General features: G+C 35.0%; 1 protein-coding gene across 1 annotated transcript; it reads left to right on the forward strand.

The window, feature by feature from the left end:
- Window positions 1-12,590: 12,590 nt before the first annotated feature.
- LOC109022002 (trans-resveratrol di-O-methyltransferase-like) lies at window positions 12,591-14,184 on the forward strand. The gene is made up of 2 exons (XM_019004768.2): window positions 12,591-13,374; window positions 13,803-14,184. The coding sequence occupies exons 1-2, from the start codon at window positions 12,595-12,597 to the stop codon at window positions 14,109-14,111; spliced, it is 1,089 nt and encodes a 362-aa protein (XP_018860313.1). The 5' UTR covers window positions 12,591-12,594; the 3' UTR covers window positions 14,112-14,184.
- The last annotated feature ends 34 nt before the right edge of the window (window positions 14,185-14,218 follow it).

The following is a 14,218-nucleotide window of genomic DNA, read 5'->3' on the forward strand; positions in this document are numbered from 1 at the left end:
GGTTTGGGATTAGAACACTATGAGAAGCAAGATGGAAATTCAGAGGAAGGGAAGAGGAGGAGCTGAAAATGGTGGGCGGGGGGTATCGGTGGTATAGGTGAGTCCACCACCTTATCCTATCTTACTAAATGACCATGTTTGGGGTAGATAGAAGATGATAACATTGGGAAGGGTGGGAAGAAATCAATGGTTGTTAATGGATCAGAGGCTTTCCTAAATGATTTGGCATCGACGGAGGCTGCTAGTTAGCCCTGCCGGGACCAATGAATATAATTAGTTGGAACTACCGAGAGCTTGGAAACCCTTGGACAGCTCAAGACCTTTACTTTTTGGCAAAGGGAAAGCCTAGGGTGCTGTATTTAATGGAAACAATTTTGAAGTCACCAAAATTGGAGAGGTTGAAAAGAAATTGGGATATGATAACTGTTTTGTAGTTGACCCAGTAGGTAGGAGTGGGGGACTTGCAATACTCTGGAAGTTAGAGGTGGAAGTGGAAGTGAAAGTCTTCAATTACTCATTGAGGCATATTAGTGTTTGGGTCTATGATGACAGGGTAAAAACTAAGTGGCTTCTTACTGGTTTTTATGGTCATCCAGACGTGAGTACGAGGAATGAGTCTTGGGATCTTTTGAAGAGACTTAAGCCAACTAATAAAGCCTGGTGTGTGGTGGGAGATTTTAATGAAATCCTTTTTCAATTTGAGAAAAACGGGGAAGAGCAAGATCAGAAGCTTAGATGGAAAGGTTCTGATTAGCTCTTGAAGAAAATAATCTGTATGATTTGAATTTTGTTGGAGATATGTATATGAGGAGTAATAAACATGCAGATGTGAGTGTTACAAAGGAGGGATTGGACACGATAGTGGCCAATAATTTGTGGAAAGAACTATATAAAGAAGTAAGGATAGAGGGTTTACCAGCAGTTAGCTCAGATCACAAACTTTTATTAGTATCCTTTAAGAGGGGCTTTAACAGGCAATACAGAACAATGAAGGCCTTCGGGTTTGAAGCAAAGTGGATCAAAGAGGGGGAGTGTGCAAACATTATAAAGAAATAGTGGAACTCTGGTGTCTTACCTAACCTTCCTCTGAAGAGAGTTCATGCTGCCCTTAACAAATGTAGCAGTTTTCTTTTCAAATGGAATAAACAGAGGAGTATATGCAGTGAGAAGGTTCTAAATGAAAAGTGTGAACTTATTAGCAGATTGCAAGCAATAGAGGGGGCTTAGAATGTAGATTCGATTAAGAATCTACAAAGGGAGGTAGGCTTTTTGTTAGAGCAGCAATACTTAAGGTGGAGACAAAGGGCTAAAAATAACAAGTACCAGCTAGGTGATAGAAATACAAAATATTTTCATGCATGTGCTACCCAAAGGAGGAAGAAGAATCAGATTGCTCAGGTTCTTAACTCTCAAGCAGTGCTTAGAACAAATCAAGAAGGGATACAACAAGCTTTCCAGCATTACTATAAAGAGGTTTTTCAAACAATGAATCATTCCAAAGCAAATGTTGATAATTGCTTACAGCATGTGGATGCAAGAGTAACAATAGAGATGAACAAGGAGCTGCAGAAGGATTTTACTAGGCTGGAAGTTGAAGCAGCACTCTTTCAAATGGCCCCTTTAAAATCCCCAAGTCCTGATGGGTTTGGGGCCTGTTTCTATCAATCCTATTGGGGAGTGTTGGGTGATGAAGTTAGTTCAGTTGTTCGTATCTTCTTAAATAGTGAGCCTTTATGTATTGATATAAAATCCACTTATATAACTTTGATCCCTAAGGTGCAAAATCCTAAGTTTGTTGGTGAATTTAAGCCCATAAGTTTGTGCAATGTTTTGTACAAAATCATTACTAAAACTATTGAAAACAGATTGAAAAAAGTGCTGCCTGATGTGATTTCTTTGTTTCAAAGTGCCTTCATTCTTGGTAGAGCCCCGTTTGGATTGAGAGATAAGATGAGATGAGTTGAAATGGTTTGTGAATAATAATGAGATTTGTGAGTTAAAATTTATGAATAATAGTGAGATGAATTGAGATGATCTCAACTCACCTTGCAATCTAAACCGGCTTAATAGATAATATATTAGTGGCATATGAAGCTTTACACTCCGTGAAAAAAAAAAAGGCAAAGAAGGATGCATGGCCATTAAATTAGATATCTCCAAAGCCTATAATAGGGTTGAAAGGGTATATTTGGAAGGAATTATGCAGAAAATGGGCTTTGGATAAAGATGAGTGAGCTTGATAATGCAGTGTGTGTCAATAGTTCAATATTACTATTAGTTAATGGTTAGCCAGGTGAAGTGATTGTATCTACAAAGGGATTAAGGCAAGGTGATCATTTATCACCTTACCTTTTCCTTATTTGTGTATGGGAGCTTAGCTGAGTTAGCTCTATGATAAAGTTCTCATAAGCTAGAGGTGCTGTTAGTGGTATAACAATAGTAAAAGGAGGAACAAGGATTAATCATCTCCTCTTTGCAGATGATTGCATTCTATTTTGCATAGCCATCATGAAGGAATGGAGGAACGTAGTAGATATGTTGGATTAGTATAAACAAGCTTCTGGCCAAAGTCTCAATATGCAAAAAACTAACAACTTCTTCAAGAAAAACATCAAGCAGGATATCAAGAATCAGATTATAAGAAAGTAAGGAGCTAGGGTGAGTAGGGATTCTAAGAAGTATTTAGGGCTGCCATCAATGGTTGGGAAGTTAAGATATAAAGCCTTTAGGGGAATAAAGGAGAAAGTGTGGAGCAAAGTGCATAACTAGAAGGACAATTTTCTCACCCAAGCTAGTAAAGAGATCCTTATCAAAGCAGTGATTCAAGCCATACCTACATATGCCATGAGTGTGTTCAATCTTCCAAAGCAGTTATAAGCCTCCAATGAAAAGAACTACATTGGAGAAAAACTGCACTATATATTATATATGAAACAACAATAAGATAATGGTTTTAGAGGTTTATATATCAGAAAATAGCCAGAAATAATATGAAAACATTAAGTTAATTTTAATTTGGTGGTATGGAAAAAAGGTTAGTTTATATCAAATTAAAGATCATAAAAACCTTTCGGGTACTTACTGATCATGTTAAAACTATTTTATACCAACATATCATCAACATAAACAAGAACAATAGTGATGCTGGTGCGGATGACAAGAGTGAACAAATAATGATCTGTCTGAGACTGATGAAAACCTGCATTAAGAAGCACAGTGGTTAGTTTAAAAAACCAGTTTCGAGACGCTTGTTTGAGGTCATAACTGGATTTTCTGAGGCGACAAGCACGGATCTCCCCCTTAGTGCAATATCCAGATGGTGGGGTCATGTAAACTTATTCATCAAGATCTCCATGCAATAAGACATTGTTGATGTCAAGTTGATGAATGAGCCAATGTTTGGTGGTGGCAATTGCTAACAAGCATTGTACAGTGGTCATTTTTGCAACCGGAGCAAATGTCTCATGATAGTCAAGGCCTTCAACCTGTGTATAGCCCTTGGCAACTAGTCGAGCTTTGTACCTCTCGATGGAACCGTCGACCTTGAGCTTGGTTTTGAAAACTCATTTGCAATCAATGGATTTCTTACCAGGAGGAAGTGGCTCAAGTGTCCAATTCGAATTGTCCTCTAAGACACGAATTTCAGAGGACATGACCTCATGCCAATGAGAGTGGTAGATAGCCTCAGAATAACATGAGGGATCAATACAAGTGATAACAGCAGTTAAATAAGAGATATGAGAGGAATAAAAACAGGAATATGAAAGAAAAACATATAAAGGGTGAAGAGTACCTGAGGCCAGTGGAGCAGGTGAGAGTGTCGTGGACTCCGTATGTAAGATCGGATAGACATAGTCGTGAAGATATGTAGGTCGAGTAATTGTGCGACAAGGATGAGGGACAGGGGGATGGAGGGGAAGTAGGTGGTGGAGGTGAAGAAGGTGATGGAGATGAGGTGGCAAGAGAGCCAAAGGATGAAGGAGAAGACACAATGGGTTCTGGTATAGGGAGAGGGATGAGGGAATTATAGGGGGAGGAAGAATCAGGAATATATTGGAAAGGAAATTGCTGCTCATGAAATGTGACATCATGGTAAAAGAAAATGTACTGAGTGTCAATATTGTAGAGCTTGTATGCTTTATGAGTACTTGGGTAGCCTAGAAACACACATTTGGTAGCATGAGGAGAAAATTTGTCATGGTGAGCACGAAGAGTTTGAGCATAACAAAGATACCCAAACACACGAAGGTGATTATAGTTTGGTATTTTATCAAAAAGTGTCTCAAATGGGGATTTCTTTTTTAGAATACGACTGGGAGTGCGATTGATGAGATATGCAGCAGTGAGAACACAATCACCCTAAAATTTTAAAGGTAGGTGTGCTTGAAATCTGAGAATACGAGCAACATTTAGAAGGTGTTGGTGTTTACGCTCTGCAACGCCATTTTGTTGAGGAGTTTCAACGCAGGTACATTCATGAATGATGCCGTGATCTCAAAGATAAGTTTGAAATTTATGAGAGAGAAACTCTTGTCCATTATCAGTTCGAATGATTTTAATAGTGGTTAAATTGATTTTGGACAAGAGCAAAAAAAATGCGTTAAATGGGTATAAGCTTCGGATTTAAAACGCACAAGATATATCTAATTAGTGCGGGAAAAATCATCAATAATTGTGAGAAGATAATGAGCCCCGCACAAAGAAGAAGTATGATAGCCACCCCAAATATAACAAAAAATACGATTAAAAGGAAAAACACTTTTATTAGTAGGAAGAGAAAACGACAATCTAATCTGCTTAGAACGAGTACAAATGTCGCAATAAAAAATAATATAAGGAGAATTAAAAAAGACTAGAAATAGTAAAACTGAAAGGATAACCTAGACGTTGATGCCATAAGGTCTTATTAACGATGGGTTGTGCAGCAAATGCAAAAGGATGAAATCGAAGGGGAAGAAATTTCCAGTACTAGCAAGGAGAGCAATTTCTGATAGAGCTCCAGTGAGAGACCAAGGACAGGACTCAACGCCAAGGTGGTGGTGGTAGCTTGGTTATGTCAGAGGGTTATTAAGATCAAAGGTCGCGGCTTGGAGCGCAGTTTGCGGCCAAGTGGGTAACCAAAGACAGTCTAGCAGCATTCGCGAGTATGACCCTCCTTCCTGCAGACCGTGCACTTGAAGACTAATTTTGGGCGTCCAGGAGTGCAAACAGACATGGCTAGGCTTTCGGATGGAGTGGTGTGAAAGACATAGGGTGAGGAGACAGATGGATTGGAGTTGGTGGCCATATGGGTAGGGTTTAGGGATAAATTAGGCTGATACCATGTTAAAATTAAGAGAAGAGAATTATTTGTATTGAATGTGTACATATTTATGTGTATAGAGTTACAAATAAATAGACTTACAAGAGACAGGTATAGAAACATACACATATGGTAAGTGAGCAAATTAGGCTAATTCCTAGAATAAATGAAATTGTTGATTTTTTAGAGACTAAGGTATGTTTGGATAGTGAGAAGTGTTGAGAATGTTTGTGAATAGTAGTAAAAAAATAATGAAAAAATAATAATAAAATATTAAATAGTAGTAAAAAGTAGGTGAAAAGTAATGAATAGTAAAAATGTAGGTAAAAAGTAATAATACAGTAAAGAATAGTAGTGAATAGTACTCTCACTTGCCAAACATACCCAGGATGATCTACATGGTCGACTCTTCATCACGTACGCATTGTTTAAGGGATGATCTACATGGTCGACTCTTCATCACGTAAACATATGGTACTGCATGTGCCTTTTTCATACTTAATTAATTCCACCATGTAAACAAGAAACATGATGAGAATGCTCCACGTATGAATTATCGATTGGTATTTGTCATATTTGAAATATGAGAAATCAAGACTTCTATATTATATATATGAGTGGAGATATTGATACGAATCTAATTACTTTTCTAGCTTAAACGTGTTTTATTATATGCTCGATCTCGAGTCTCCATCAGTTGTCGGTGATCTTCGCAATCAGGAAAGAAAGAAACAGTTAATAAGTTGATTTTACGAGAGAGGTGGGGTACTTTATATATATTTATATATATAAATCATTGATCATCGCGCGCCTAGCTACTGCATCGATGTTGTATCCTATATATATTTGAGACAAATTAGGGGCATTGATCATCACGTGATCAATATGAATGGTAACTAGATCTGGAATGGAAGCTAGCTAGCTGGGCATGGTGGACGTCAAAATGAGTAATACAAAGAAAAAATTAATTAATTAATATATAATATATAATATATTGTAAAAATTAATATATAAAATAAAAAAGTAATAATATATTTTAAAAAATAGAAAAAAAATCCATGAAAGATTTTATTTATAACAATAAAAAATATTTTATTGTGGGTTGTTGGCATTGGGAGAAGAGAAATTAAAGTAGAGAAAATATCTTTTTATTTTTTATACTTGTCGTCGATAAAATATATATTCACTATTTATCATGTGATATATCTTTGTTTTATTTTCTTATCCTCTTAAGTTGAGTAATGTCAGGAAATTGCAATCTTAACTATTATTATTGGTCTGTAAATTATTAAAGCAGATCAAAATATAATTTAATAAAAAATTACTTTCTTTATTTATCTTTATTCGATCCCTTTTATTGAAAAGTTGGTAAATTAAAAGAAAAACAATACTCCAAAATTCACTCCAAAATTAAAGAAATGTTTTTGGATATTGGAAACAGGAGGTGTTTAGTAGCCAAACGTAAATATATTTATCAAGACTTAGCCGACATTTGTCGGCTGCTTTAAAATAACCCACCAAAGTAACAAGCATGCATCCCCTTTTTCTCTTCTCCCAATGCTACAACCAATCATCCCACCTCATTTATTGAACGATGTCTAAGTATTGATATTGAATTTATTAAATGAACTCAATTTTTAAAATTTGATAAATTTATATTTAAAATTATTGTATTAAACTTATTAAATATTAAAATTTAAAATTTTGAACTACAATGATTTCTAATGTATCTTTAAATTTAAAAATTTATTATTCACATTTTATAACCATTATTTTATTTACTTAAATTATTATTTTTTAATTTTGAGTCATAATATATTTAATTTTGAGTCATAATATATTTAAGTTTAGAAAATAATAATTTAAATATCAAATTAAATTATTAATTAACATATAATTTGTGTAATTGTAAAATATAAAAAGTATAAATTAAAAATATTATTAAAAAAATAATATTATATTATTATTTTGATGATTCTAATAATTAATTTAATGTAAAGTTATGAATAAGAAGATTTTAAATTTAGAAAAAATATATTTTTTTATTAAATTTTAAAGATAAAAATAATGAACCGTATGCTATGGATGTTTATCTATTTGCAAATAGAATAAAATAATTAGAGTTTAAGATGTCGGTTTTTTTTTTAATATAAAATTATTGTACTTTAAAATAATTATTAGCAAAACCAATTTTCATAAAAAGTCTTGTTTAGTATCTCTTCCAGGCTAGGCCCACAGTCTGTTTAGAGGCTGTTTTGTTAATTAAAAATACAAAGGGAAAATTCCACTATAGTTTGCAGCAGCAAAAGGAACCGGCAAAAACGTAATAACGTCTACAAAGCAGAGATAAAATGGGAAAAAAATGTTAGATGAATATATTGTTCTTCTTGGATTCGCACTTTATAGATAGATAGATAGATAGGGGACTATAATTATGAAGCCCTCAAAAGTCGAGGTTAGTCAATTTGACAAATTAACTTTTAACTTTTTTTTTTTGTTATTGGAAAAATTCATCTGATTTAAGACAACAACGGCTGTCATCAACGGTTAAACGATTTTGGATATGTTTGGGAGATGAGGTGCAAAATTTTCATAATATTTTATCTCATTATTATAATTTTTTTAAACTGTCGCATAAAATATAATAAATAATTTAACATTTTTAAATCTCAATTCAAATTTTTAAAACTTCAAAACAATAATAGTATTTTAAACTTTTATCTAAAATTAAAAATTCTCATTTCACTTCTAAAATATTGAATATATAATAAAGTCTACGTAATATATATATTCCTCTTCTAATTATAATAATTATTAAAAAACTATAAAAAATAATGATCGAAAAATGAATCAGAAATATTTTTTTCCTGTTCTTAGTGTAATAATCTGTCTTTTTTTGGTTAATTGCGGGACACGTATAATCTAGTTGCGTTTGCATAATGAAGTATTCTTAGATATTCTATGAATAATAATAAAAATAATAATAATAGAATATTGAATAGTAAGAAATAATAATAAAAAATAATATTCTTAGAATTTTTTTATTTTTATAATGGATATAATATACGAATTTTAAAATACTAGAAAACGGCCCCAGGTGCGTTAGCCTCGGAATACACTTGACAAAATGATTTAAATAAAAAAAATAAAAAAGTCAATAACTCATTTATCTGGAAAAAGAAAATGTATACAAGGTTAAAAAAAAGATTAAAAAATCTAAATTAAAAAAAAATCTAAATTTCAACAAAATATGAGCATTGATCTGCATCCATATTAGATTATCTATTTACTCTCTATATGATTATAAAATATTATTAATTTTTTATTTTAAAAAAATTGAAACAAAAAGAAAAGAAAATGAGTACTATACTGTCAGAACAAAAAGGACATGAAAAAAGACGTCAATTCATGTGAGTCGTGGGGCTATTAAGGATTTTTTTATAAAACATGATCATTCATTAAATTCTACAAGAGAGCTATACGTCAAATGATCAAAGGTTTTAAGAACATTTTGATAAAACAGGGTCATTCATTAAATTCTATAATAGAGCTAAATGTCAATTGATCAAGAGTTTTAACGACCTTTTGGTAAAACAAGACTTAATGAAAAAATAACAAAAATTACTATTTACAGTTAGATAATCACTTATTATAATAGAGTAAATATACTGCAACTTTAACTATGTGGCCATAAACATAATTTAAATTTTAAAACTTTAATATATAATTTAAAACTCTACATGCTCATGTTCAACATAATCCATGCTCATGGTATACAACATGTTAAAATTGGATTTCACACACGTCAAAATTGACTATATTAATTGTACATAAAATTTCTCTGCGATGTTTTTAAAAAATACTACTTGTCTCAAATATTTTATATTTCTCTTTGTATACTGTGATGAGAAGAAAATCATTACCTTAGGCTCAAGAAAGTAGAAAGGGTTTGTTGCAGGGGTTGGGCTAGCCACAGAGCCCAACTCGGTCACCAAAACCCAGACGAGGCCTTAACCAACACCAAGGCAGGGGTTCAAAAACTAGGAAATGAAGAAAGAAGGACTATGGCCGACATCGCCAAACAAATGGGACGTCAAACAGAGGCCAAATCCTATTTAACGCAGCTCAGAACAGAGGTCACGTCGCATTAAATGCCTTCAAGAGTGCGGGGCGTGGGGCATTAAATGCGACCCAAGACCAGAACGGTACATAGAAAAAGTTAGGCTTAATCGCCGCTCGGTGAGGAAATAACGCATAAGCTGCTCGGTAACACGGCTCGTGGGGCATTAAATGCGACCCAAGACCAGAACGATACATAGAAAAAGTTAGGCTTAATCGCCGCTCGGTGAGGAAATAACGCATAAGCTGCTCGGCAACACGGCTCGTGGGGCAAATTGTCTCGCGTGACACAAAATCCAACCACAGGGGGTTCTAAAAGGTAACTATAAATAGGGGGCGACCCAATAACGAAAAAGGTGATGAAAAGATACTCTCTCTCTCTCTTCTTAACTCTCTCTCTCTAGTTTTATCTCTCTGAGTACTAACTCAAGTTTTGGAAGATTAATGGACCACGAGGTCCTCTCTCCGTTTTTGATTGTGTAGGATCGAGCTTGCGTACCGAAAGTGAGGAGTTGTCCAGGTCCGCGAAACACGACGTCATCACATAATCAAATTTTCTTGGACTACATCGATGTTGTATCCTATACATATTTGAGACAAATTAGGGGCATTGATCATCACGTGATCAATATGCATGGTAGCTAGGTCTTGAATGGCAGCTAGCTAGCTAGGCATGGTGGCCGTCAAAATGAGTAAATTAATACAAAGAATTAAAGATATTGACGTGAGCATGCAGCATGAGCCATTAATATTTATGATAGGAATATTCACGTTATAAAGTCATTGGAAACGTGGAGGAGGATAATTTATATTATATAAAAGATATAAAAATAATTAATAAACAATATTCAAAGTGGGGCGGGCCGGTTTGCTGATCGACCATGCACTAACTAGATACGGGATTAATGGATCAATATCATGTTTCCTCTAATTTAATTTGGCTATTAGGTTAAGATGAGTGGATCAGGTATTTAATTATACGAATCTAATTACTTTTCTTAAACGTGTTTTATATGCTCGATCTCGAGTCTCCATCAATCTTCGGTCTTCGCAATCAGGAAAGAAAGAAATTACAATTAATAAGTTGATTTTACGAGAGAGGTGGGGTTTATATATAAATAATATATATATATATATAATTCATTGATCAACGCGCGCCTAGCTACTGCGCCATGCAGGCCTGGGTTAATGTTCATTTATTAATACAGCATTAATCTTGATTTTAATTCTGAATTCGATTATCTTAAAATATAATTAGTTCATAATATTTTATGAGCTGTCGCATAACTTTTTAATTTAAGTAGTTGATTTATACAGTTTAAAATCATGTGTCGCGCCAATTGATGTGAGTTTAAATGGTAAAGTTTAGAATGAATAATAATAATAATAATAATAATAACTCGTAATAATTTTGTATAGGATGAATTGATACTCCCATAAACTGGCCAACCCGGCCTGTTCACCACGTCTTGACTAGAAGTACTCAGCTAGGTCTTGCATGCAAGGAGTCAAGTACTCATGATCTGAAGAAATACATGAGGCTTCGTTATTCAACAATTCATGTATGATCTATCTCTTATTAAAGAAACTACTTCAAAATATTCTATAGTTTTCCTCGGTATGGTTGCTGTCTATAAAAGTTAATTAACAAGATGATGGAAATGTTCTGCGTGTGTTTTCTTTATAAATATAAGTTGAGTCGCACCACTTCAAGTGACCGTTAAGTTAAGTTGGTTATTTTTATTTTTTTCAACTTTTTTATTTTTATTTTTTTATCATTTTAAAATATTTTTAAAAAAATATAAAACTATATCAATATACTAATAGTCACTTTCTTAACTATTAAGTAAAAAAAAAAATTAAAATATATGAGATATCAAAATAAGAAACCAATTGAATCGATAAAATAATATTTTTCTATAGATAAATAGTACAGTCCTATACACTGTGAATCAAAGCTGTAAAAATATGGACAAAATCAAAGCTGTACAAAATATGTACAATATACACCGCATAACATTCTCCTATAATCACGGATCAAGATTCCCATAATCAACCAAGCTATCCCTTAAAATAAGCTTCTCTTTAGCATATGGTCTCATTGCCTCTTTCACAATTTCCTTAACAGAACTTCTACGTACAGTCGCCCCGTGCAAACGGGGCGTAAATGGCATATATAATAATGCCATGTCAGTTTTTATTTATTATTAAAAAAAAACGAAAAACATAGCATCTGGCTTTGGTTTAGTATTCTGGTTTTTGAGATAGCTTCCATCGACTGTACGTAGAAGTTCTGAGCTTGCGTGGTGCTCTGGGTAATCTTCCGTGTTGCCTGGGTCATCTTCTGTGTGGGTCTTCGACTTCACCACATCAAGACGTCCAGCAAAACGGTGCGTTGACTCTCTGTAAAGGTATTGAATTTTTACACATCGTTGTGGTCTTCAAGTGAATATGTGCTCACCTATCTGCGTGGGTCATTTTCCTTGTGTGGGTCTTCGACTTCATATCAGTGCAAAGTTCCATGAAATGTCTCAAATAAGTGTGGCTATTTGTTCCCTGAATTTACCGTAGTCTTCAATTCATTTCGTGGTCTTCAAATCTTCAAGTGGAGCTGTGCGAGTATTTTCTTCAAGTATTCCCAGTAAAAAATTGAAACTTGTGTACAATGGTAAAGTTATGTTTTTTATTTGCCCTTGTTTCATGTGTATGAGGGATGGAATCGTCATCTCCTGCTTTGACTTCAAGTGGAATCGCAGAGGAAAGTGGAATCGCAGAGGGAGGGAATGGGAAAGGAAAAAATGAAGAGGGAGGAGCTTGATGTAAACGGTGCGTTTCGATGAGGACCAAAATTTTGAATAACTGTTCGAAAGACTGAGACGGTGCATTTTGAAACACTGATTCCACATCAGCAGCCGCTTGCGCGGCGTCTACCACGGGCGACTGTCTTCAGCATTTTTCTTTCCTTTATACTGTCACAGGACAACTTTGGGCCCCTATCCCCCTAGAGTCACACGTTACCGACTTTGGGGTCGGCCACGTCCCTAAATCGAAGTCCCGAATCCCATTATATTTTCGTTTGTCCTGTAATGGATTGGGCACCCTCCAGGAACATCTATATAAGAAGCTGATGCTGGACGCAAGATGTACAAGAGGCATATCTGCACCAAATTAAGATGGATCTCGTCAATGGCCAGGGAGCAAGTGATGAGTTGTCTCGACTTCAGTCTCATCTGTACAAAAATATACTAAGCTTCACAGATTCCATGTCACTCTATTGTGCAATTCAGCTAGGTATCCCTGAAATCATCCATAACCATGGCCAACCCATTACTCTTAAACAGCTGGCTTCTAAGCTTCGAATCCACCCACAAAAAACCAGATGCATGCACAGGCTGATGCGTTTGCTGGTACACTCCGGTTTCATTACTAAAACGGCCCCAGTAGTTCATGAAGATCAAGAAGAAGAAGAAGCTTATGCTCTCACAGCTTCTTCTAGGGTCGTCCTCGTAGATAAGGTCACTGGCCTGTCACCGTTGGTTCAAGCAATACTTGACCCTGCTGTTGTAAACTCATGGTATTCCTTGGGAGATTGGTTTCGAGGCACTGAGCTCACACCTTTTGTGAAAGCGCACGGGATGGGCATCTTTGACTACTGCAACCAAAACCCAGAATACGGTGTCGCTTTTGATGAAGGGATGGCCAGCGATTCCCGACTAATGAGCAAGGTGATCAAGGACTACAAGACCATTTTTGACGGTTTGGATTCGTTGGTTGATGTTGGAGGTGGAAGTGGGACAGTGTCGAGGATCATTTCTGAGGCATTCCCTCACATCAAATGCACGGTGTTTGACCTCCCACATGTGGTTGCTAATTTGCCAGATGATAAAAACTTGAAATACGTCGGTGGAGATATGTTTCAGTCCATCCCTGCTGCAGATGCCATTCTAATGAAGGTGTGCAAAATATTTCTTTGCCTAATGGTCCACGATTTTGTTTTCAATTCAGACAAAAAATATTCTATCTAATTTTATGTTTTATTTTTCTTAGCTGGATATGCTACATGCCGTACGTTTGTTTTCGCCATTCGTGTTGGTCGTACTTGCTTGAGTGTATTTTTTCCAGCAAAGCTCAATAATATTATGGACCTACTTCGTGTGTTTGTATTTTAAGGGATCTGAAACCAAAATTGAACATATATAAGAATATTTATGCGAACTTACACGATCAGTAAATTAAAGACAACTATCACGGTGTCTGATCCTTTTATAATTCCCAAGTGGCCAGAGCTCAAAATTAATTAGCTGGGTTTGAAGTTACATATTTTAAGGCATGATCTGCATGTACTGATTCTGATATATATGTTATATAATTTGACATGCAGTGGATCTTGCATGATTGGAGCGATGAGGAATGTGTCGAAATACTAAAGAGATGCAAAGAGGCTATTAGGAGCAAAGGTAAGGACGGAAAGATAATTATCATAGACGTAGTGATAAATGAGGAGGAGGAACAACATGATATTACAAAAGCAAAGCTTTTCTTGGACGCACTGATGATGATTTTGGTCACTGGAAAAGAGAGAACCAAGAAAGAGTGGGAAAAGCTCTTCTTGGATGCTGGCTTTAGCCACTACAAAATAGTGGCACCATATGGCTTGAAGTCCCTGATCGAGGTTTATCCTAATTCATAGATCATAAACTGGTACTCGTGATTACCAAATTATATATGTATGTCAAATAACTAGGGATGACAACATGTGATACGAGTTCGGGTCAAAATGGGTTAACCTACTAAGAA

The sequence above is a fragment of the Juglans regia genome, chromosome 4 (assembly GCF_001411555.2).
Source record: "Juglans regia cultivar Chandler chromosome 4, Walnut 2.0, whole genome shotgun sequence".
Classification (NCBI taxonomy): domain Eukaryota; kingdom Viridiplantae; phylum Streptophyta; class Magnoliopsida; order Fagales; family Juglandaceae; genus Juglans; species Juglans regia.

Excerpts from the sequence above, each read along its gene's own strand:
- LOC109022002 (XM_019004768.2), top strand. The coding sequence starts at position 12,595 with ATGGATCTCGTCAATGGCCAGGGAGCAAGTGATGAGTTGTCTCGACTT. Across the intron at positions 13,375-13,802 it reads CAGATGCCATTCTAATGAAG|TGGATCTTGCATGATTGGAG; the intron begins GTGTGCAAAATA and ends TTTGACATGCAG.